Below are 18528 nucleotides of genomic sequence, written 5' to 3'. Positions count from 1 at the left end.
AGGTTACAATCAAATATATAAATCAGAAGTCAAAACTTATAATCAAGCCCACATTGGATATCGAGATCTAGCGATTAACAATGTTCACACATAAAATCCGATCTCTGTTTAAATTACAGACTCGTTAGTTACATTTCGTTGTATAATAACTATAACACTGTTATTTTGGTTCGCAGTGTTATAAAGTTTTTGGACAAACATCTTCTCTTTATCAAGAAGGTTCAAGACTTTTTTAGATTTAATTTTAATATAATATATAATCTTAAATCCAAAACCTTTGAAATAAATTTAAGTCTATTAAAACTGTGTAGAATGTCTTGCAAAAATTATGGTGTTATAGGTAATTTTATGAAACGTTTGTGTACTTGTCAATTATTGCAATGGCTATTTCTAGATCAAAAAAGCTTTGTAACAAAGCGAAAGTCAAAATTTAACGTTGATTTCAATTTTATTTTCGTTTCAATAGAGAGAAATATTTTGGAAATATTCTAAATTTTTTGAAAAAAATCCTGGAACCAATCAAAACTTTTTAGCACACGTGCTATAATGTACAGCTTACATAAGATTATAGCACGATGATTACATTATAGCACGTTCATTATGAAATTTACGATCAAGTAAGTAATACTGATAAAGTACAGGGTGTCCCAATAAACATGGGAATTCAGTGACGAATTCGATATCGTCTATTAAAATAATTTTTTTATTAAGTATAGTGATACCTACTGAGAAAGCTGTAATCTGCAAGAGTTTCGTCTGCTATGTTCACATTTTGTTTGTTTATTTTTTGACTGCATAAGGGTGTACTTAGTAAAACAAGAAAATTGCAGTATGTTTGTTTTCAGTTCTCTTATCAAGTCAAGTTTAGATTAAATATTAGAACATTGCTCAGACGAGACAAGATACATTTAACACAGATATGCAGACAGCTGTAGAAATTGTGAATAAACTTTTAAGACCGGGTCCACACCTTGGACCTATTTGTACCTATGAATCTCCAGTGCGATTGTTATTAGTATACTGTTTAAATGGTCTGTTAGTGTAATTTCAAGTGACCCTCCATGCAAAGATGGTAATGCCCTATTTACTTAATGCTTCCTTTGAACAATGTTGTCTGATCAATAGAACTCCATGTTTTTGTATTTAAAAACTGGTTTATTTTCGATTGTGGGTTCTTTTTTGGCAAAAATGACTACCGCTTTCCTTGCCTTTAAGAGAGACTGAACAAATTATCAGGATTCAATACTTTCGAATTAGAAATAAATTTTTTTTTATCAGATAAGGGTACCGTTGTAAATCGTACATTGCCATCTTTGCATGGAGGGTCACTTGAAATTTGCGCTTACTGTCCCTTTAAAAGGAGAATACAGTTAAAATCGAATATGTTTTGAAAACGTGTAATATAGGTTCACTTTAATGTGTATAGATCAGGCTCAATGTATATCCCCACACCATAATAAATTGTATGTCAGAATTAAATTATAACGTTAATTGAAGAGCTATCGAAAAGAACAAAAATGTGTTGAATGTTTAATATGTCATTCCGGATAAATATGATTTTTCAAACTTTTGCCGAAAAAAAAACCAGACGAGCTACAGCCTATAATGTCACAAAGTCGTACCAGTGATGTCTTAAACATTTTACCTTCTCCTTCTTTCTAGTTTGCAGTGAGAAAACAATTATTTTTAAATTAAAGTGTTTTAAGATATTTCAGACTATTTACAGCTCTCCGACAGACGATAGATGATGGTGAAGGGAGGAGCAGTATGCCAAACTTAGTAACACTATTATATTATTTTTGGGTAATATCAAATACGTAATTGTTGGAGAATAGAATTACATGTTTGGTTTAAAATATAGAACTCTGGGTGAAGTCGAATAATATGGTTAATTTTTTTGGGCAATACAATTAAATTTAAGTACGCGAAATACTAATAAATTTAAGTAAGCTAAATACAAATAAATTTAAATAAGCTAAATACAAATAAGTTTAAGTAAGTTAAATATAAATATTGTGCACTGCATTCCAATTTTTGTAGTGTAAGAGAATTTTTGTCTAGAGTAATGAAATGCTATTTTTGGAGTAACAATTAGAACTTTTTTGGTAAACAAATTTGAATTGTTCGAGAAATGCAATTTTAGGGTTAAAAATACATTGCTCATGGATAATAAAATTCTATTTTACGGTGAGAATTCTGTTTTTGAGGTGATAGTAAATGCATTTCTCGGGTGGAAGATAAGATATTCTGTTAAATAAATTACAATTTTAATAAATAAATTTGACTAATTGGGGTAATAAAATACGTTTAAGGGCAATCGAATGCAGTTTTTGAAGTAAGAATACAGTTTTGAATAACATAAAAACAATTTATGGGTGATAATACAATACAATGGTTAAAAGCAAAATTTCATAATTTGATATAAAATACTATTTCATGTGAATGAACCAATATAATTTTGGTAAACATATAATTTTGGAAAGTAAAATGTTTTTTAGTTACGTAATTATTTTTTGTAATAAAACACAATTTTAGGGTTCCAGTACAATTTCAGGGTTCCAATACAATTGTAGGGTTCCGTTCAGGTTGAGGGTTCCAGTACAGTTTTAGGGTTCCAATACAATTTTAGGGTTCCGTTCAGGTTGAGGGTTCCAGTACAGTTTTAGAGTTCCAGTACAATTTTAGGGTTCCGTTCAGGTTGAGGGTTCCAGTACAGTTTTAGGGTTCCAGTACAATTTTAGGGTTCCGTTCCGGTTGAGGGTTCCAGTACAGTTTTAGGGTTCCAGTACAATTTTAGGGTTCCGTTCAGGTTGAGGGTTCCAGTACAGTTTTAGGGTTCCAGTACAATTTTAGGGTTTCAGTACAAATTAAGGGTTTCAAAACAATTTCAGGGTTCCAGTACAAATCTTAAGAAATAGGTTAAGTATTAAAGTAATAAATACTGTTAAATCATACGTACAAAGATTTTGTAAAAGACTTACTTTGGAAATGGAAGAAAAATTCAATGACAGTTCTATGATTAAAATATATAAAATCATGAGAATATTTCAGATGCTTTATAATAATCACATGTGTCACGTGTGATGTGTTGAATATACATGTTTAAGGGGAATAGATGTAATTTCAAGCTATCCTCCAATTATGGAGTGTCATTTAAATATTTGTCTCATCCTTATTTTTCTAGCTTAAAATAGACGTTTTTCAATTTTTTTCTCTGAAAAAGTGAAAAATTGTAAGAATTAATACTTGTTAAGATAGAAAAATGAGTAATTGTTAAATAAATAGAGTTTTTAAGGATACGTTAAAAAGAAGGATAACATGAAATTACGTTTACAATCCTAAATTAAAACATATTTTTACATTAAATTCTAAAATTATTTATATTTTAGAAATTGTTTCTGTCTTCGGCGATGGAGATCTTAAAGGAAATTCAGATCCAAAGCATGGCGTTTGTTTTTACAGGTAAAATATTAATATCCAACCCAGGCCAATAAAGTTAGGATTTGGAACCACTTTATTGTCTTGACTGACCAATTAACTATCCCGGCTGAATCTAAAGCAAAAATATTCCAATATGTCTATAAATAAACGCACGTAATGATTAATGAATATGCCTAAATTTTCATAATAAATTTTTCTGCTCGAGCAGGTTTATCAATCAGTAAATATTTTGTCCCATAGTATGTTAAAAATTAAAGTTTTATCAAATTCAGATATGTTTTTTTATTGTACTACAAATCTTTTCATTTCAAAATAGGAATTGAAAATGGCAATTATTCTGCTAAGGTTTTTAGTGGGCATCACATGTGCTTGATTTTGCATTATAAAGTTGAAAAGACGAAAATCAAAAAATTCAAATTTACAGGATAATTTTTCAGGGCTCAGAATGGCGGGAAACATTCCAAAGGTTAGGTTTTGATAAGAATATGATGAACTGAATATTGCTTCAATTTTAATTTGATAATTTTGATGATTAATTATATAAATATATTTACAAGAATATTCACATATTATTTAAAAATTTTCAAGAGCGCGTTCGTTTGTGATAAAACATTTGCCTAGCACTAAAATATTCTTAAAACTTTGAACCTGATCTCACGTACTTTCATTATTTGCATTATGAACTCTAGAAGATCAAAAAATCAAAGTATTAAATATCAATAGTAGCAGTAAGCTACAGAGCAAAAATGTATATATTTAAAAAGCCCTTAAAAAATGGATGTAGAAACATGTGTCACATGTTAATATTTGTCAAAAATAAAGATATTTATTCTTGAACATTTTTCCGACGTACTTTTTGAACTTTTGATAAATCCTCCCTGACATCCTAACCAGATAGGGGTCTAATTATTTTATGACAGGCCCCGGTCTCAACTCTATGGGCAAAATCATAGGGGGGGGGCGTGGAAAATATCCCCCTCCCATTCATATTAGACTAAAATTTGCCCAATCGGGATAGGGTTAATTGTCTCTTAATTCCTACGTTTTGTTGGGACACCCTTTATCTAGATTCTAAGACCTGGGAGCAGTGTTGAAATGAAACTAAGGGAGCATCCTCCTGATTGTTTATCAGATCCTATGCTGGGTAGACATCTATACCTTAAAATAAAGGTAAAATCACATAGATCCACAATGATATGAAAATTTGCATCAAAGTTTAAGATTGGGTCGAATTTAATGTGTCGTCTTTGTTTTTTAACTTTCGAACTCACTTATACTTTTGTGTAGCCTTTGACATTAAGATTTTAAGAAGTAATTAGCAAAATTTATAGATTTTTGAGTGAGACTGTCGCCTTGGGTTACTTTTGTATGGAGGGGGGGGGGGAGTTTTAGTTGTTTCTAGAAAGATAATTTGAAAAAACTTTTTTGCGTATAAATCTTACTAAATGATTTGAAAATAATTGAACAAGCATACGATAAAAATTAAGTTGAAATATATGTAGGAAATATTTAATAAAAAGAAAAATTTTGAATTTCCGTTTGTGGCATATGAGAGCACTCAAATGTTAAATATTCGGAGAACACCAAAATCGGTTTTCCATCAAACTTCTTGAAAAATGAAAAGACTATTTAAATATTAAGAATAGGAAAAAGAAAAAAATTATAATTTATTGTTTAGGGCACAAAGTATCACTATGTTGAATCAGGTAAAGTTAAGAAATTTACAAAAATTAAAGTATGAAAATAATTTTGGTGTAAATTGTAAAATTAAAAACGGAAAATTAAAAAATTTTTTTTTTCAAATCTTCGACCCTACCTTAATCCTAACATCCATGAGGTCATTTGAGTTAACACAAAATCTATTTAGTCGTTTTGGCTATACTTATATCCAAATTTGATGTGGGACCTGACATGACCCATGAGAAGGTTTATGGGTTTGGGTGGTCGAAAATAAAACAATCAAAACTATAATTTATTTTGAAAATCCACAAATAAAAACTAGAAATACGCTTAAATGTTTTGTTTGATGATGTGCAAACTAAAATGAAAATGGCATAGAATGATAGAAACAGGGAGTAAGGAAAAGAAGGGAGATATAACTGACGCAGTTTGCCCTAACATATGATTATACATGCTTTGCAGACGGTACTTCATAAGAAATAATTGTCTGATGTACATTTACTGCGTATACAATAACCTATTCTAGACATTTCATATTCAAATGAAGTACTGTCATTACTGCAAAAAGGAAAGATAAAAAATGTCGAAGCTGTAAAAAAAGTGAGATTAATTCTGCGACTTTAGTGTTCTATTAAAAACATTATTTTTTTATTCATTTTTTTAAATACTGATAAACAAACTGCGATTCACACTAGCTGCGTAGGTGTCTGATTGCCTTCATGCAATTGACAATTAGAAATTGAGTTAATTTTGTAATTAATCTTTTGATTTGAAAGAAAGTATAACTTTTAAAAAGGATCTTATTTTTATTTAAAGATTATTATTAATATTATATGAAGTAGAAGGGATGATATGATCCTTTGCTTTTTTTGATTTCTCGGATTTCTAATTTTATGATCAATATTAATATAGGAAGTAGGAGACATGATATGATCCTTTGCTTTTTTTGATTTCTCGGATTTCTAATTTTATGATCAATATTAATAGGAAGTAGGAGACATGATATGATCCTTTGTCATGATATGATTTCTCTAATTTCTGATTTTATGATCAATATTAATAGGAAGCAGGAGAAATGATATGATCCCTTGTCATCATGATTTCTCTGATTTCTGATTTTATGATCAATATTGACAGGAAGTAGGAGACATGATATGATCCTTTGTCATCATGGTTTCTCGGATTTCTGATTTTATGATCAATATTGACAGGAAGTAGGAGACATGATATGATCCTTTGTCTTCATGATTTCTCCGATTTCTGGTATGGTTGGAGAAAACAACTCAGAGGACTTTCAGGTAACACCCCCCCATTCCACAGACCCCCCCCCCCTCAGGAGAGGAGCGGGAATCAAATCTACGAACAATTTCTATAAAAGGACTGCATAAGTTATTTCAACCTATCCGCAGTTTTTAGAGTGACATTCTAGATTCACAACGGTACTCTCTGCATGCTGATTGAGATATCCTTATTTTACTGAAATTTTAATTTCACTTTCCTAGAAAAAACACTTATGGATTTTTGACAATTGAGAAAATGGTCAGATTTCAACACGTTTAACCCTATCCCTGCTGGGGTACTTGAAAACCAGGATATGCTGGGGGGGGGGGGTCAATTTGACCCCCTCTAAATCCCATGTTTGATGTCCAAATATGACAAATGATACATCATTAGAAAGCTCTTGTGCTCTACTTTTAGAATCTGCATTATATAAGTTAGGTTTAAATATGACAATATCTTCCTCATATATAAATTAGGTTTAAATATGACAATATCTTTCTCCTATATAAGTTAGGTTTAAAGATAACAATATCTTCCTCATATATAAATTAGGCTTAAATATGACAATACCATCCTCATATATAAGTTAGATTTAAAGATGACAATATCTTCCTCATATATGAGTTAGGTTTAAATATGAAAATATCTTCCTCATATATAAGTTAGGTTTAAAGATGACAATATCTTCCTCCTACATAAGTTAGGTTTAAAGATGACAATATCTTCCTCTATATAAGTTAGGTTTAAATATGACAATATCTTCCTCAACTATAAGTTAGGTTTAAAGATGACACTATCTTCCTCATGTATAAGTTAGGTTTAAAGATGACACTATCTTCCTCATATATAAGTTAGGTTTAAAGATGACAATATCTTCCTCCTATATAAGTTAGGTTTAAAGATAACAATATCTTCTTCATATATAAGTTAGGTTTAAATATGACACTATCTTCCTCATATATAAGTTAGGTTTAAAGATGACAATATCTTCCTCCTATGTAAGTTAGGTTTAAAGATGACAATATCTTCCTCATATATAAGTTAGGTTTAAATATTACAATATCTTCCTCATATATAAGTTAGGTTTAAAGATGACAATATCTTCCTCCTATGTAAGTTAGGTTTAAAGATGACAATATCTTCCTCATATATAAGTTAGGTTTAAATATTACAATATCTTCCTCATATATAAGTTAGGTTTAAAGATGACAATATCTTCCTCATATATAAGTTAGGTTTAAATATTACAATATCTTCCTCATATATAAGTTAGAGTTAAAGATGACAATATCTTCCTCATGTATAAGTTTAAAGATGACAATATCTTCCTCATGTATAAGTTAGGTTTAAAGATGACACTATCTTCCTCCTATATAAGTAAGGTTTAAATATTACAATATCTTCCTCATATATAAGTTAGGTTTAAATATGACAATATCTTCCTCATATATAAGTAAGGTTTAAAGAGTGCTGGTGTGAATCTGACATGGTACTCTTTATATTGAGAACTATTGAAATCACGTGTACAGTCTCTTTAAACAATTATTCTAATAATTATGCATATATTTGAATGTATTGGTATTATAGTAGTAGGTCTAAGTGTTGGTGCAAAGCGTGCTCAGACAATTAAAACAAGAAAATTGTGGACAAGGAAGACGACATTATTCAAGTATATTTGATGGCATTAAAAGTCATGTCGTTTATAGTAAGTAATTTAATTACTTATTAAGTCAAATGGGTATAATTGCATAATTGCTTTGCTTGATGTTCATTGGACTATTTAAAAGTCATGACTTAAGTCGAAATGTCGTATTCATGTTTCAGAGTTTTCTGGTTTTCACTGTAAGTAAGTTTTAAACCAGCACATTAAATATGCATTTTCTAAGAAAATCTGTATCAGGTTCTTATTGGGTGGTTGCTCCAGATTTAAAAGGGTTTGGAGACAGTGAAAAACCTTTCCTAGCAACAAATTATAAAGATGACGTCATCCTTGAGGTAAAACCCTTTCTTAGTTCCATGCTATAGTCAAAATTCATCTAAAACTCTTATTTTCTATTCCCTATATTTACGAACCATATTTTATTGATCTTTGATAATACAAACTATGAACTAACTAATCGATAGCCAAAAATGTAAAACTCTTGCAAAAATGCAAGGATAAGAAAACTAGACTTTAAAGCGAATGCAAAGCGCTTTTTATTGCACTTCAGTACTTGAATAACGAAAGAAATCTTTTAAGATCATTGAACCATCCGTACTTTACTTAATAAATAAATATTGTTCAGAAACTTAATACATCTGCAGTTACTAGTCTGGTAAATTTCTCAATAAATGCTGTTTCATGCTTCAGATTAAGACTTTTCTTCAAATTAAATTTTCGCGACTTTTTTGCTGAAATTGAATTTTGATTTTTGAAATTTCAGGAGCTGCGTCTGTTCATAGAAATCCTCCAAGACTCCTCCGAGAGAAAGGTCGTCATTATCGGACACGGGCTAGGAAACTTTTAAATAGTATTATTACAACATAAATGGACAAATATTATATATAATACAGTGCTTCACTCATATATATATGTTAGCTAAGATGGCCAAACGGCTAGACCAAATAGACTGACATTTGTTAATAGAACCCATGATTTAAAACCAAGAGCGGGTAAACAGTGGTTGAAGAGTAACTGAAGCTTATAATATCAGCCTGTTAAACGGCGGGTAATCCATGGCAAGTACTCGTATAATTTAATTTCTTACTCTCGAAATTTCGATTTAAAGTTTAAAATGACAATAGGAGGTCATATTGCTTGGAAGCTATTAGAACGATATCCTAACTTGTTTTCAAAGGTAATGTACAGCCTAAGATTACATACAAAGAATGTATAATTTACTCTCAGACTATTAGTATCAATGGAAATTTAAACCCATGAGATATTCAATCGTAAACCCGAGTGCGCATATATAAAAAGCTGGTTTTTTGGTATGAAACAATTTTCATTTAATCCCGCACCTTTTAAAAAGAATAATAAATAGCAAAAATAATTTGTTATTTTTTACAAAGGATTCATACATACATAGTTCATTCATTCATTGATTCTAATTTGTCTGAGAGTAAATGACATTTCTTTGTAAAAAAAAATAACAAATTATTTTTATTATTTATTATTATTTTTAAAAGGGGCGGGATTAAATGAAAATTATTGCATACCAAAAAACCAGATTTTTATAAAGGAATGAGACTTCATATAGATTGCAGACTTTTTTGTTCATTCATGGATCTCTGAAGTTGTAACTTGTAAGCTAATTTTCCAAAGAACATAAAAAAAAACTCTGTGGAACGATGGTTAAAGTTTTTAGTCGTCAGAAGGTTTAATCTTTTCCGGGTAACCCTGCAGACATCCTAAAAGAACTAAAAGAATTTTGTTCAGATTTCAGCAATTTTGATTTTATTTAATAAATTGAAGTATGAATGAAATTCTGAATATTTTCGGTAATATTGACAGCATGAAAAAGGCAGACCACATTTTGGAAATGCCAGAAATAGGGGACTGTTTGATATTTGTTTCAAGAATTATTGCATGTAATCTAGGTTGACGAACGAACGCCGCAAATAATTTCAAAGATTTAAGACGACCTTCAAGTCTGAATTTCGAGTAGATTTGGCAATATATCAATTTTTCCTGACAACATTTTCTTCGATACAAATGATAAAGGAATCAAATTCATTTTTAAATAAAGGTTAAACATCCCTTTAAATAGTTTGTGTCTATCTCTACCCCGCATCCTAATGTTTGGTTGAAGAATATGATGAAATCATGGAGAAGTGTTTTCGAAAACAGGTAAATTTTTTTACTATCCTAGATTCATTCGAAATTGCTAGTTGATATCGGCGTCATAAAAGAAGTTGTTGAACGTGTCATGACTAGTTCAACTTCCTCGCCTCGCTCTTGTTAATTAAATCCGACCGAATTCTTATTAATAATCCACTCAAAGCTAGAGGGTTTGACATCATAATTTGATAGACCCTCCATTAATTCTTAACGGTTCCCTTAATAGACCACCTCTAACAAGGGGGAAGGTATCATCAGTTTTCTTTCTCGGAAAGAGATAAAATAGCAATTTGAATACTGCTATTAAAAATTTCCCTATTTGGACAGAAGAAAGGATATTTCCATTTATTATATACTGGGTAACAATGTCAATCAGCTATTAAACTCTGTAAGTGGATTGTCCCTTTAAACTACGTTGATAGTCCCTTTAAACTACTTTATTTCAAGGTGGTTTTATGAGTGCAGAGTTCCTTTCCTCCCAGAACGAGCTCTGCTAGGAAACTAAGAACAATTTTACATTTTTTTCATAATTTTACTTTTTTTTCTTCAAAATTTTGCATTTTTTTTCTTTACAATTGAACATTTATTTTCAAATCAATTGATCAATATTTTCTTTGAAACAATGTACAGATATTTATGGTTATCAATTACTTTTTAAAAGAAATTTTGAGCAATTTTGATTTTTCCTCGGAAAACTTTGCGGCACAATTGCTTTTTTTGTAAGAGGCATCATATCATATTAATTTTCTTTAACTTAAAACACATACATTTCTTAAATCTCTAATTGTCTATTTTTGAAACTATTTTATTGATTAGATTGATACTCCATACTGATACTCCATTGCTAATTCTAAATCAATTGTCCTTTTTTATATCACACATAATTGGAATTTGGTATTTACAACTTTCATATTTTTAAATATATATAATTGGTAACCTTTCTTTGTGGTAAAATTAATTTAATTATATCACAATTTTAAACAAAATGCAGTTATCAATAAAGGAATTGAGTTTTTGCCACAAACTCAAATTTTCTAATCCCTTTATCTTTACAACCTGACAGGGTAAACCTTTGATATTTTAAATTTAGACTATTTGATCTAACAGTGGCCGAATTTAAAGAATTTGAGCGGCGGTTTAAATTTAAGCCGCGGCTTAAATATGGTTGGTTCCACTTAAAATTGTATCAAATGTTTTAAGATTTAAGCCGGCGCTTAATTTAAACCGGGTTTTGGCAGATTTAAACCGCGGCTCAAATTCTTTAAATTCCATCTCTGAATGAATATTTAAAAAGAAATTTAAGATAAAGGGATTAGAAAAAGAATATCAGAGTTTTAGATTAAATTAGTTAATTGTTTGATACATTTTTTGTTCTTCTATTTTGTAGGTAACGATTTGGAAGTTATTGATAAAAGGTGATTTTAGTCATTTTTTTTTCTTAGAATTTATTATTTAGCATTGAGACACCAAAACTAAAGAATTGAGTCTGTCACAAATTCTGATATTTTTATTCCAATCCCTTTATCTTTGCATTTTAGATTTTTCAATCATATGTAATCTAGGTTTGAAATATCAAAGGTGATTACACCATCAAGTTGCAGATGATAAAGGGATTAGACGTTTTGAGTTTGTGGGTAAGACTCAATTCCTTTCCGTTGTATTGTTTTATTGGTTGATTTTATGATCATTATAATTTTTTACAAACCAATTTGTCAACTTATATATATATATAAGTTGACATATAGTATGCATATAGTATACATATATATATATATATTTATATCTAAGTTGATAAATAGTATACATAAATATATATATATATATGATTGTTAAAGGTTTAAGAAGTCGGGCAGTGTAATGGATTTATCTTCTTATTCAAACTTTGACAAGGTAAAAAAGTGTGTGCTATGTTCTACTAGGCTGTACTAGGTTATGCTTGGTTGTGCTAGGTTGCGCTAGGTTGTGCTAGGTTGTGATAGGTTGTACTAGGTTGTGCTAGGTTGTTCTAGGTTGTGCTAGGCTGTGATTGGTTGCGCTAGGTTGTAGAGATGTCAACGTTTTGATTTTTCTAGATTTTAGCTTTCGTTATGATAGTGCTCATTAAAAGTATAAACGTTTAAAACGTTACGCTGCACATTATGAAATTTTATTGCACAGAGTAACGTTACGTAATGAATTTTCTGCACTTGAATACCTTATACAACGTTAAGCTTTAGTAAATGTTGTGAAAAAACAGTAAGCTCCGTTACACTTTTGAGGGAGTGACAGCAATTATCAAAAATGTCAAAAATAGGAATTTCCCAAATGCCTGGGTATCTAGGAAATTTCCCAAATGCCTAGGTAGCTGGGAAATTTCTCAAATGCCTGGGTATCTGGGAAATTTCCCAAATGCCTGGGTATCTGTGAAATTTCTCAAGTACCCAGGCATTTGAGAAATTTCCAAAATCTTAAAAATATNAGTCTAACGTTTTATGAACAACATTTTCATCAGACATATATCTAACGTTAGACTTATCAATTTAGTATTCAGAGAAAAGTTATGAAACGTTTTGATTTACAGAATAACATTTTTTTATACGTTACATTATTGGAATTTTACTCTGTAAAAAAACTTTCGTTTCCTGATTATTAAAATAATAACCCATTTCTGCAACGTTGAATTTTTAATTATACTATAAGGGAAAACGTTTCAAAACGTTTTCATAAACAGTAATGCATTTTTCAGTTATACAACGTTACACTTTTTATAAGTTGAACTTTGAAATAGAAATCCTTTCGTTACGATATTCAATCAAATCAAAATTCATTTTTCAAACGTTAGACGTTCAAGCTCCCTTTGGAAACAAAACATTTCTTTACGTTATGGTCAAAAAAGTTGTAGATACTAGAAAAATAACGTTACATTTCCACAAAACGCTAACGTTGGGGGTATATTCCTCTAACGTTAACGTTTAACGTTAACGTTAGGTATGAGCTCCTATAACGTTAACGTTTAACGTTCACGTTATTTAGAATGTATCCAAACGTAACACATTATTGTAACGTAACGTACAAAAACGTACATTTTACGTTACGTTACACTATCGTTGACATCTCTACTAGGTTGTGCTAGGTTGTGATAGGTTGTACTAGGTTGTGCTAGGTTGTTCTAGGTTGTGCTAGGCTGTGATTGGTTGTGCTAGGTTGTGCTATGTTCTACTAGGTTGTACTAGGTTATGCTTGGTTGTGCTAGGTTGTGCTAGGTTGTGCTAAGTTGTGATAGGTTGTGCTAGGTTGTGCTAGGTTGTACCAGGTTGTGCAAAGTTGTGCTAGGTTGTTCTAGGCTGTGCTAGGTTGTGCTTAGTTGTGCTACAGGTTATGCTTTTCTTTTGTGCAATATTTTCTTTTTTCTTAATTTTACATCGTTTTCAAAAATTTGATGATAATTAGATAAGCTCTGGTTTGGTCGATTTTATTAAATTTCTATTTTAAGATACAAAATTTTAATCTTTTATTTATTAATCATAAAATTATGTTTTAGGAAGCCTACAAATATACATTTTCACGACGGGAGGACTGGCAGGTCAAGCAGTTGATTTTTTTTGTGTGCATCCTTATTCCGGCATTGTGGGGGGGGGCTGGTCTAGTAGCTTCTCCTTCTAATTTTTAAACCCTATTAATATGTTGATTTTAAACATTTTAAACATTTTAAACATTTTAAACATTTTAAACATTTTAAACAACGTTGTTCAAAAATCGTCCAAGAGGAAATTACCAAATGTCCAAAAATCGTCCAAGAGGAAATTACCAAATGTTCAAAAATAGTTTTTTTTTTTTTTTACTTTTAATAAATAGTAACATGTGACACATGTCACTATATCCATTTTTCTGAAGTTGAAAAAGTGATGAAGTTTAAGCGTTTTAATGTAAGTCGTTTTAAAATTTCCCCCCCCCCCCCTATCGTGGTAGGGTTTAACAAAAAATGCCAATAACACTTTTAAAAGTTTAAAATTGGCAATTTATGATTGACTAATTCTTAAACTTCTTAACAAATGGCATTCACTAGTAATTTCTTGATAAGGATAGAAGAAAGATCCAATGAAATATAACATACAGGGTTCTAATAAGAACCGTATTTTAGTCAACAGACGAAATTCAATCTCATGATTTATAGGTCATCATTACAGTCTCATTCTTTGTGAGTAACCCTGTAAATTAACATGGCTTAATGTATTTCGATCTTTTTTTGCTACCTTTTTTAACATGATTTACTTTCAGGGCCCTGTAAACTACTTTAGGAATCTACCCTTGACCCAAACATCTTGCAAAGGCGTTGAAAAACAAGGTCTACTACTAAAATGACTGACGACGTCAATAAATAGTTTTCACCAACTCTACATAATCGAAGCAGTTGATAAATTAATCACGAAAAGATAATTTGTATGTGCAATTAATCAATTAGCCAGTTATTACCCTGAAGAACTAGTATATAAAAATATAAATTAATTTCTAATATTTGTTTTCCCTTCTTTAGTTGTTGATATTGACACCTTGTTCCTAGTTGGCAACCTAGATCCTAAAGTTAGTTTGGAAATGGTCTCACAATCCGCAGAATACGTTTCAAGGTATAAGGTTGGCAACCTAGATCCTAAAGTTAGTTTGGAAATGGTCTCACAATCCGCAGAATACGTTTCAAGGTATAAGGTTGGTAACCTTGATCCTAAAGTTTGTTTGGAAATGGTCTCACAATCCGCAGAATACGTTTCAAGGTATAAGGTTGGTGACCTTGATCCTAAAGTTTTCTGTACCTATCTATATAAGTTTTCAGTATCTAACTATTTAATTTTTCTGTATTTATCTGTATATGTTTTCTGTATCTATCTATCTATGTTTTCTGGGTCTATCTATCTAAGTTTTCTGTATCTATCTATTTAATTTTTCTGTATTTATCTGTATAGATTTTCTGTATCTATCTATCTATGTTTTCTGTGTCTATTTATCTAGGTTTTCTGTATCTATCTATTTAATTTTTCTGTATTTATCTGTATACGTTTTCTGTATCTATCTATCTATGTTTTCTGTGTATCTATCCATTTCTGTATATATCTCTCTGAGTTTTCTGTATCTATCTATCTAGGTTTGCTGTCAAGATTGTTAATATGGCTGGAAATGCCCCACATCAAGTAAGGATGCATTTTTTTCAATTTTTCAATTTAAAATTTTCTTCTTCATTTTGTAAACGATTACGGAGTACTTTTAAAGTTTTTTTTACTTTGCTAAAGAGACAGTAATTGTAATTCCAAGTTACCCTCCATAAAAAGAATATATCAGATTAATTACAGTACCCTGAAAACCTTTACCTAACACAAGATGAAGGCCTGCAAAATCAATTATTTTATGCTGTCTAAGAGAGACCAACTTATTCAATTTCAAAATTAAATCGACTTGTTGTAAATTCATGTGACATAAGAATTCAGAGAGACATCTACAGGGTGTCCCATGAAACATGACAGTCGCCATTGATCTTTAAAATAATTTGCATCATAGTCTTTTAGTCCTGGCATTTCCAAAATGTGGTCTACCTTTTTTGTGCTTTTCATATTACTGGAGATATGAAGAATTGCGTTGAAATTTCGTTTTATTAATAAAATTAAAATTTAAATAAGAACGAAAATCTTAATATCTCCGGTTATATTGACAGCACAAAAAAGGCAGACCACATTTTAAAAATGCCAGGACTAGGAGAATGTTGTATTTATTTTTTTAAGAATCATACATGTAAAATTGTAGGTTGACGACTGAATGTCACAAATAAGTTCAAAGTTCAGAACGACTTTCAAATTGTCTTGCTACTGTCATGTTTAATGGGACACCCTGTACTGTACTAAACCCATTCCCAATAAGTTTGATGAACAATGAGATATACTGATTTGTTCAGCTAAACGTGAAACCCTTCATATAAATGTACAATTAAGTTTTCAGTCGAAAACAAAGGATAAATGGAGGGTCCCTTAAAAAGGATAAATGGAGGGTCCCTTAAAAATTCAAGCTTAAAGTGTTCTTTAAAATATTTGAAAAATGGATAAAAACTATTCCGAATATTTATGATGCAGGAGCAACCTGATTCAGTAAACCAGATGATTGCACAGTTTGTCAAAGGTAGAACATTTTGAATTGATTACAAAATATTAATCCTTTGAGTTAGAGGTTATGGTAGTATATATACAGGAAAATAAAAGACAAAATCGTCTTAAACTCTCGATGATTTACAAATGTCATAAAAAAATGGTATTTTACCTGTTTTTAAAATGTGATTTACCTTGTTAGTGACATAAATTTGATGAAGATATTATATTTTTTGAAAAGAATGGTTTTAGAAATCTAAATTCGGACTTTAAAACATTTCCATCTATTTCTAATAATATTAAAATCCAGACCTCATTTTGTAAATCCCAAGACTTGTTCTTGAATAAAAAAATGCTGTATAGTCAAAGATTGTAAAATGTTTACTTGAATGCCCTGTAATTATTTTTTTTTGTAAAGAATGTAATTAAAAATTTACAAAGTTCTTCTTTCGTTTATTAATATGACAACGAACCTTCATTTTTTTCTTTTCCTATTAATCTTTACCACTTTTTCACCTTTTCAATTATTACTCTTAAATTGCATCGTTAGCCCCTGTACACGTCCCAACGTTCACAATTTTTCTAAATCGCCTGATTAATCCCAAATAAGGTTCGAAATGTGCGGACAGGAAGACTAAATCATGCTCAAATCAAACCAACATTAACCTTCGGAGTTTACAGAATTGGACTTGGAGCCTTACTAACCTGATCACAGGCAGGGACAGGGTTGGAAAGCTTGCAGGCAGCGTTTAAACATGTTTTCAAATGTCGTCTTCTTATCATTTCATTCTATTTTGGTGTGCGTTTAATCTAACATAATGTGAAAAGTGTTATTGCGTGACAGCTTGAGCTATCCAGCCCAAGTAGATTAGAGAATTTAAAGGTTTGTCCGGGGAAATGTATCACTATAGTTAAAGTACTTCATACTGGGATTCCCCATATACTTTTGAATATAACTTCATTCTATAGGTTCAGTTTAACATACATTCCATTAATCATTTTCCACTTAGACAAGGCGACCAGTTGACAAAGTTATTAGAATTCCTTAGTTTAAGATTCAAAACTTGAAATAAGAGTGAAACTGTTTCCTCAAAAATGTCCAATCCGTTTTGCGCCAGCCAGTATCAAATTGGAAAAAATATTTGTGCAAAAACATTATTAGGGAAGGTAGATTTTTCATCATTTTCTAAGCATGTTGATATGGTATGAGCAAAAGATGCGTCTTGATTGTTGAATCGATCTGAATAACGTCCAGTTGTTAAAATCAAGCTTTTTGATATTCTAACAAAAATCTTTCTATAAAACCGATCTTTTGCTTAATATTTGCTTAATATTCAAAGGGATTTTTACGATTTTAACATTTTTGATCTCAAGACAAATATTTTTACATATTTGTGTTTATTTATTTTGACAATTCCCCCCCCCCCCTCCTCAGTTGCACAATTGATTTAATCTACACAACTCCAAATGATTAAAAAAAATAATATATCTATATAAAAAAGTACCTTAAGAAAACGTTAAAACTGGTGCAAGATGGATTTGAGCATTTATATAAAAAAGTGTCCCATATGTTCCATCTCACTTAAAATCAATGTACACACGAAAAAAAATTAATTTTTTTTTTCAGGAGATATGAGCTACATGTCTAAATGGTCTTCTATGATCAAGCTTGTCAAATAATTAGGAAAAATTTGTTTATTTGTACACTGTACAGGGTTATGAACAAAAGGTTACGTAAAAGTCTTTTGATGGTTTACTATAGCTGATTTTGCAAAAAAAGAAAGAAAATACCATGAAACCATGTTTGCTTGAAATTGGCTTGTTTTAAGTCTCATCATTAACTCTTCTTTTCTTAAAAACTGAACATCCAGTTGTTGCAGCGCTAAAATGGGATTTTTTTAATGTTTAAAGGGACAGACCGGCTATGTTTAAAGAAAGTTAAACTGAATATGCAGTGTTGTGAACAAATTCTTAAGGATTCATGTAAAAATTTTTAAAGATACTGAAATTTAGCGCAAAGTCGACGTTCAAAATTGTACTTTTGGGTGGGTACGTTTTCAGAATTGTTTTTTTTTCATTTATTAAATAACGACGACAAAAAATGTAAACAAAATTCTACAGTAAACTAATTAGTTGTTTAGGAACAGGTTGATAAAGTTAAAATTAACTTTAAGTTTCTATAATCTCTCTTTACTCACAAAG

At 30.4% G+C, this 18528-nt stretch overlaps 1 protein-coding gene across 3 annotated transcripts; it reads left to right on the top strand.

The window, feature by feature from the left end:
* Positions 1 to 1679: 1679 nt before the first annotated feature.
* LOC111714438 (epoxide hydrolase 4) lies at positions 1680 to 18168 on the top strand. Of its 3 annotated transcripts, none has more exons than XM_023489540.1 (20): positions 1680 to 1803; positions 3390 to 3462; positions 3879 to 3907; positions 4510 to 4611; positions 5120 to 5147; positions 6333 to 6419; positions 8303 to 8397; positions 8826 to 8898; positions 9187 to 9239; positions 10152 to 10231; positions 10670 to 10719; positions 11610 to 11637; positions 12058 to 12112; positions 13743 to 13784; positions 14480 to 14546; positions 14736 to 14826; positions 15339 to 15384; positions 16315 to 16360; positions 16937 to 17068; positions 17954 to 18168. In XM_023489540.1, exons 1-20 carry the CDS (start codon positions 1768 to 1770, stop codon positions 18004 to 18006), a joined length of 1266 nt encoding a protein of 421 aa, XP_023345308.1. In that variant the 5' UTR covers positions 1680 to 1767; the 3' UTR covers positions 18007 to 18168. The 3 variants fall into 3 exon arrangements, with proteins under 3 accessions (XP_023345308.1, XP_023345310.1, XP_023345311.1); XM_023489542.1 differs by having other exon boundaries at positions 1682 to 1803; positions 16937 to 17041; XM_023489543.1 differs by lacking the exon at positions 16937 to 17068 and having other exon boundaries at positions 1686 to 1803.
* Positions 18169 to 18528: the final 360 nt, after the last annotated feature.

Source organism: Eurytemora carolleeae, unplaced genomic scaffold (genome assembly GCF_000591075.1).
Source record: "Eurytemora carolleeae unplaced genomic scaffold, Eaff_2.0 scaffold1563, whole genome shotgun sequence".
Classification (NCBI taxonomy): Eukaryota; Metazoa; Arthropoda; class Copepoda; order Calanoida; family Temoridae; genus Eurytemora; species Eurytemora carolleeae.
Note: the sequence above shows the minus strand (reverse complement) of the source record. Positions and strands in the feature narration are given on the sequence as shown.

Bases quoted from the DNA above. Each gene is read 5' to 3' on its own strand.
- LOC111714438 (XM_023489540.1), top strand. From the start codon at position 1,768: ATGCCAAACTTAGTAACACTATTATATTATTTTTGG. The intron at 8,899-9,186 runs GAAACTTTTAAA...AAATGACAATAG, and splicing joins CATTATCGGACACGGGCTAG to GAGGTCATATTGCTTGGAAG. The intron at 16,361-16,936 runs GTAGAACATTTT...ATCCCAAATAAG, and splicing joins GATTGCACAGTTTGTCAAAG to GTTCGAAATGTGCGGACAGG.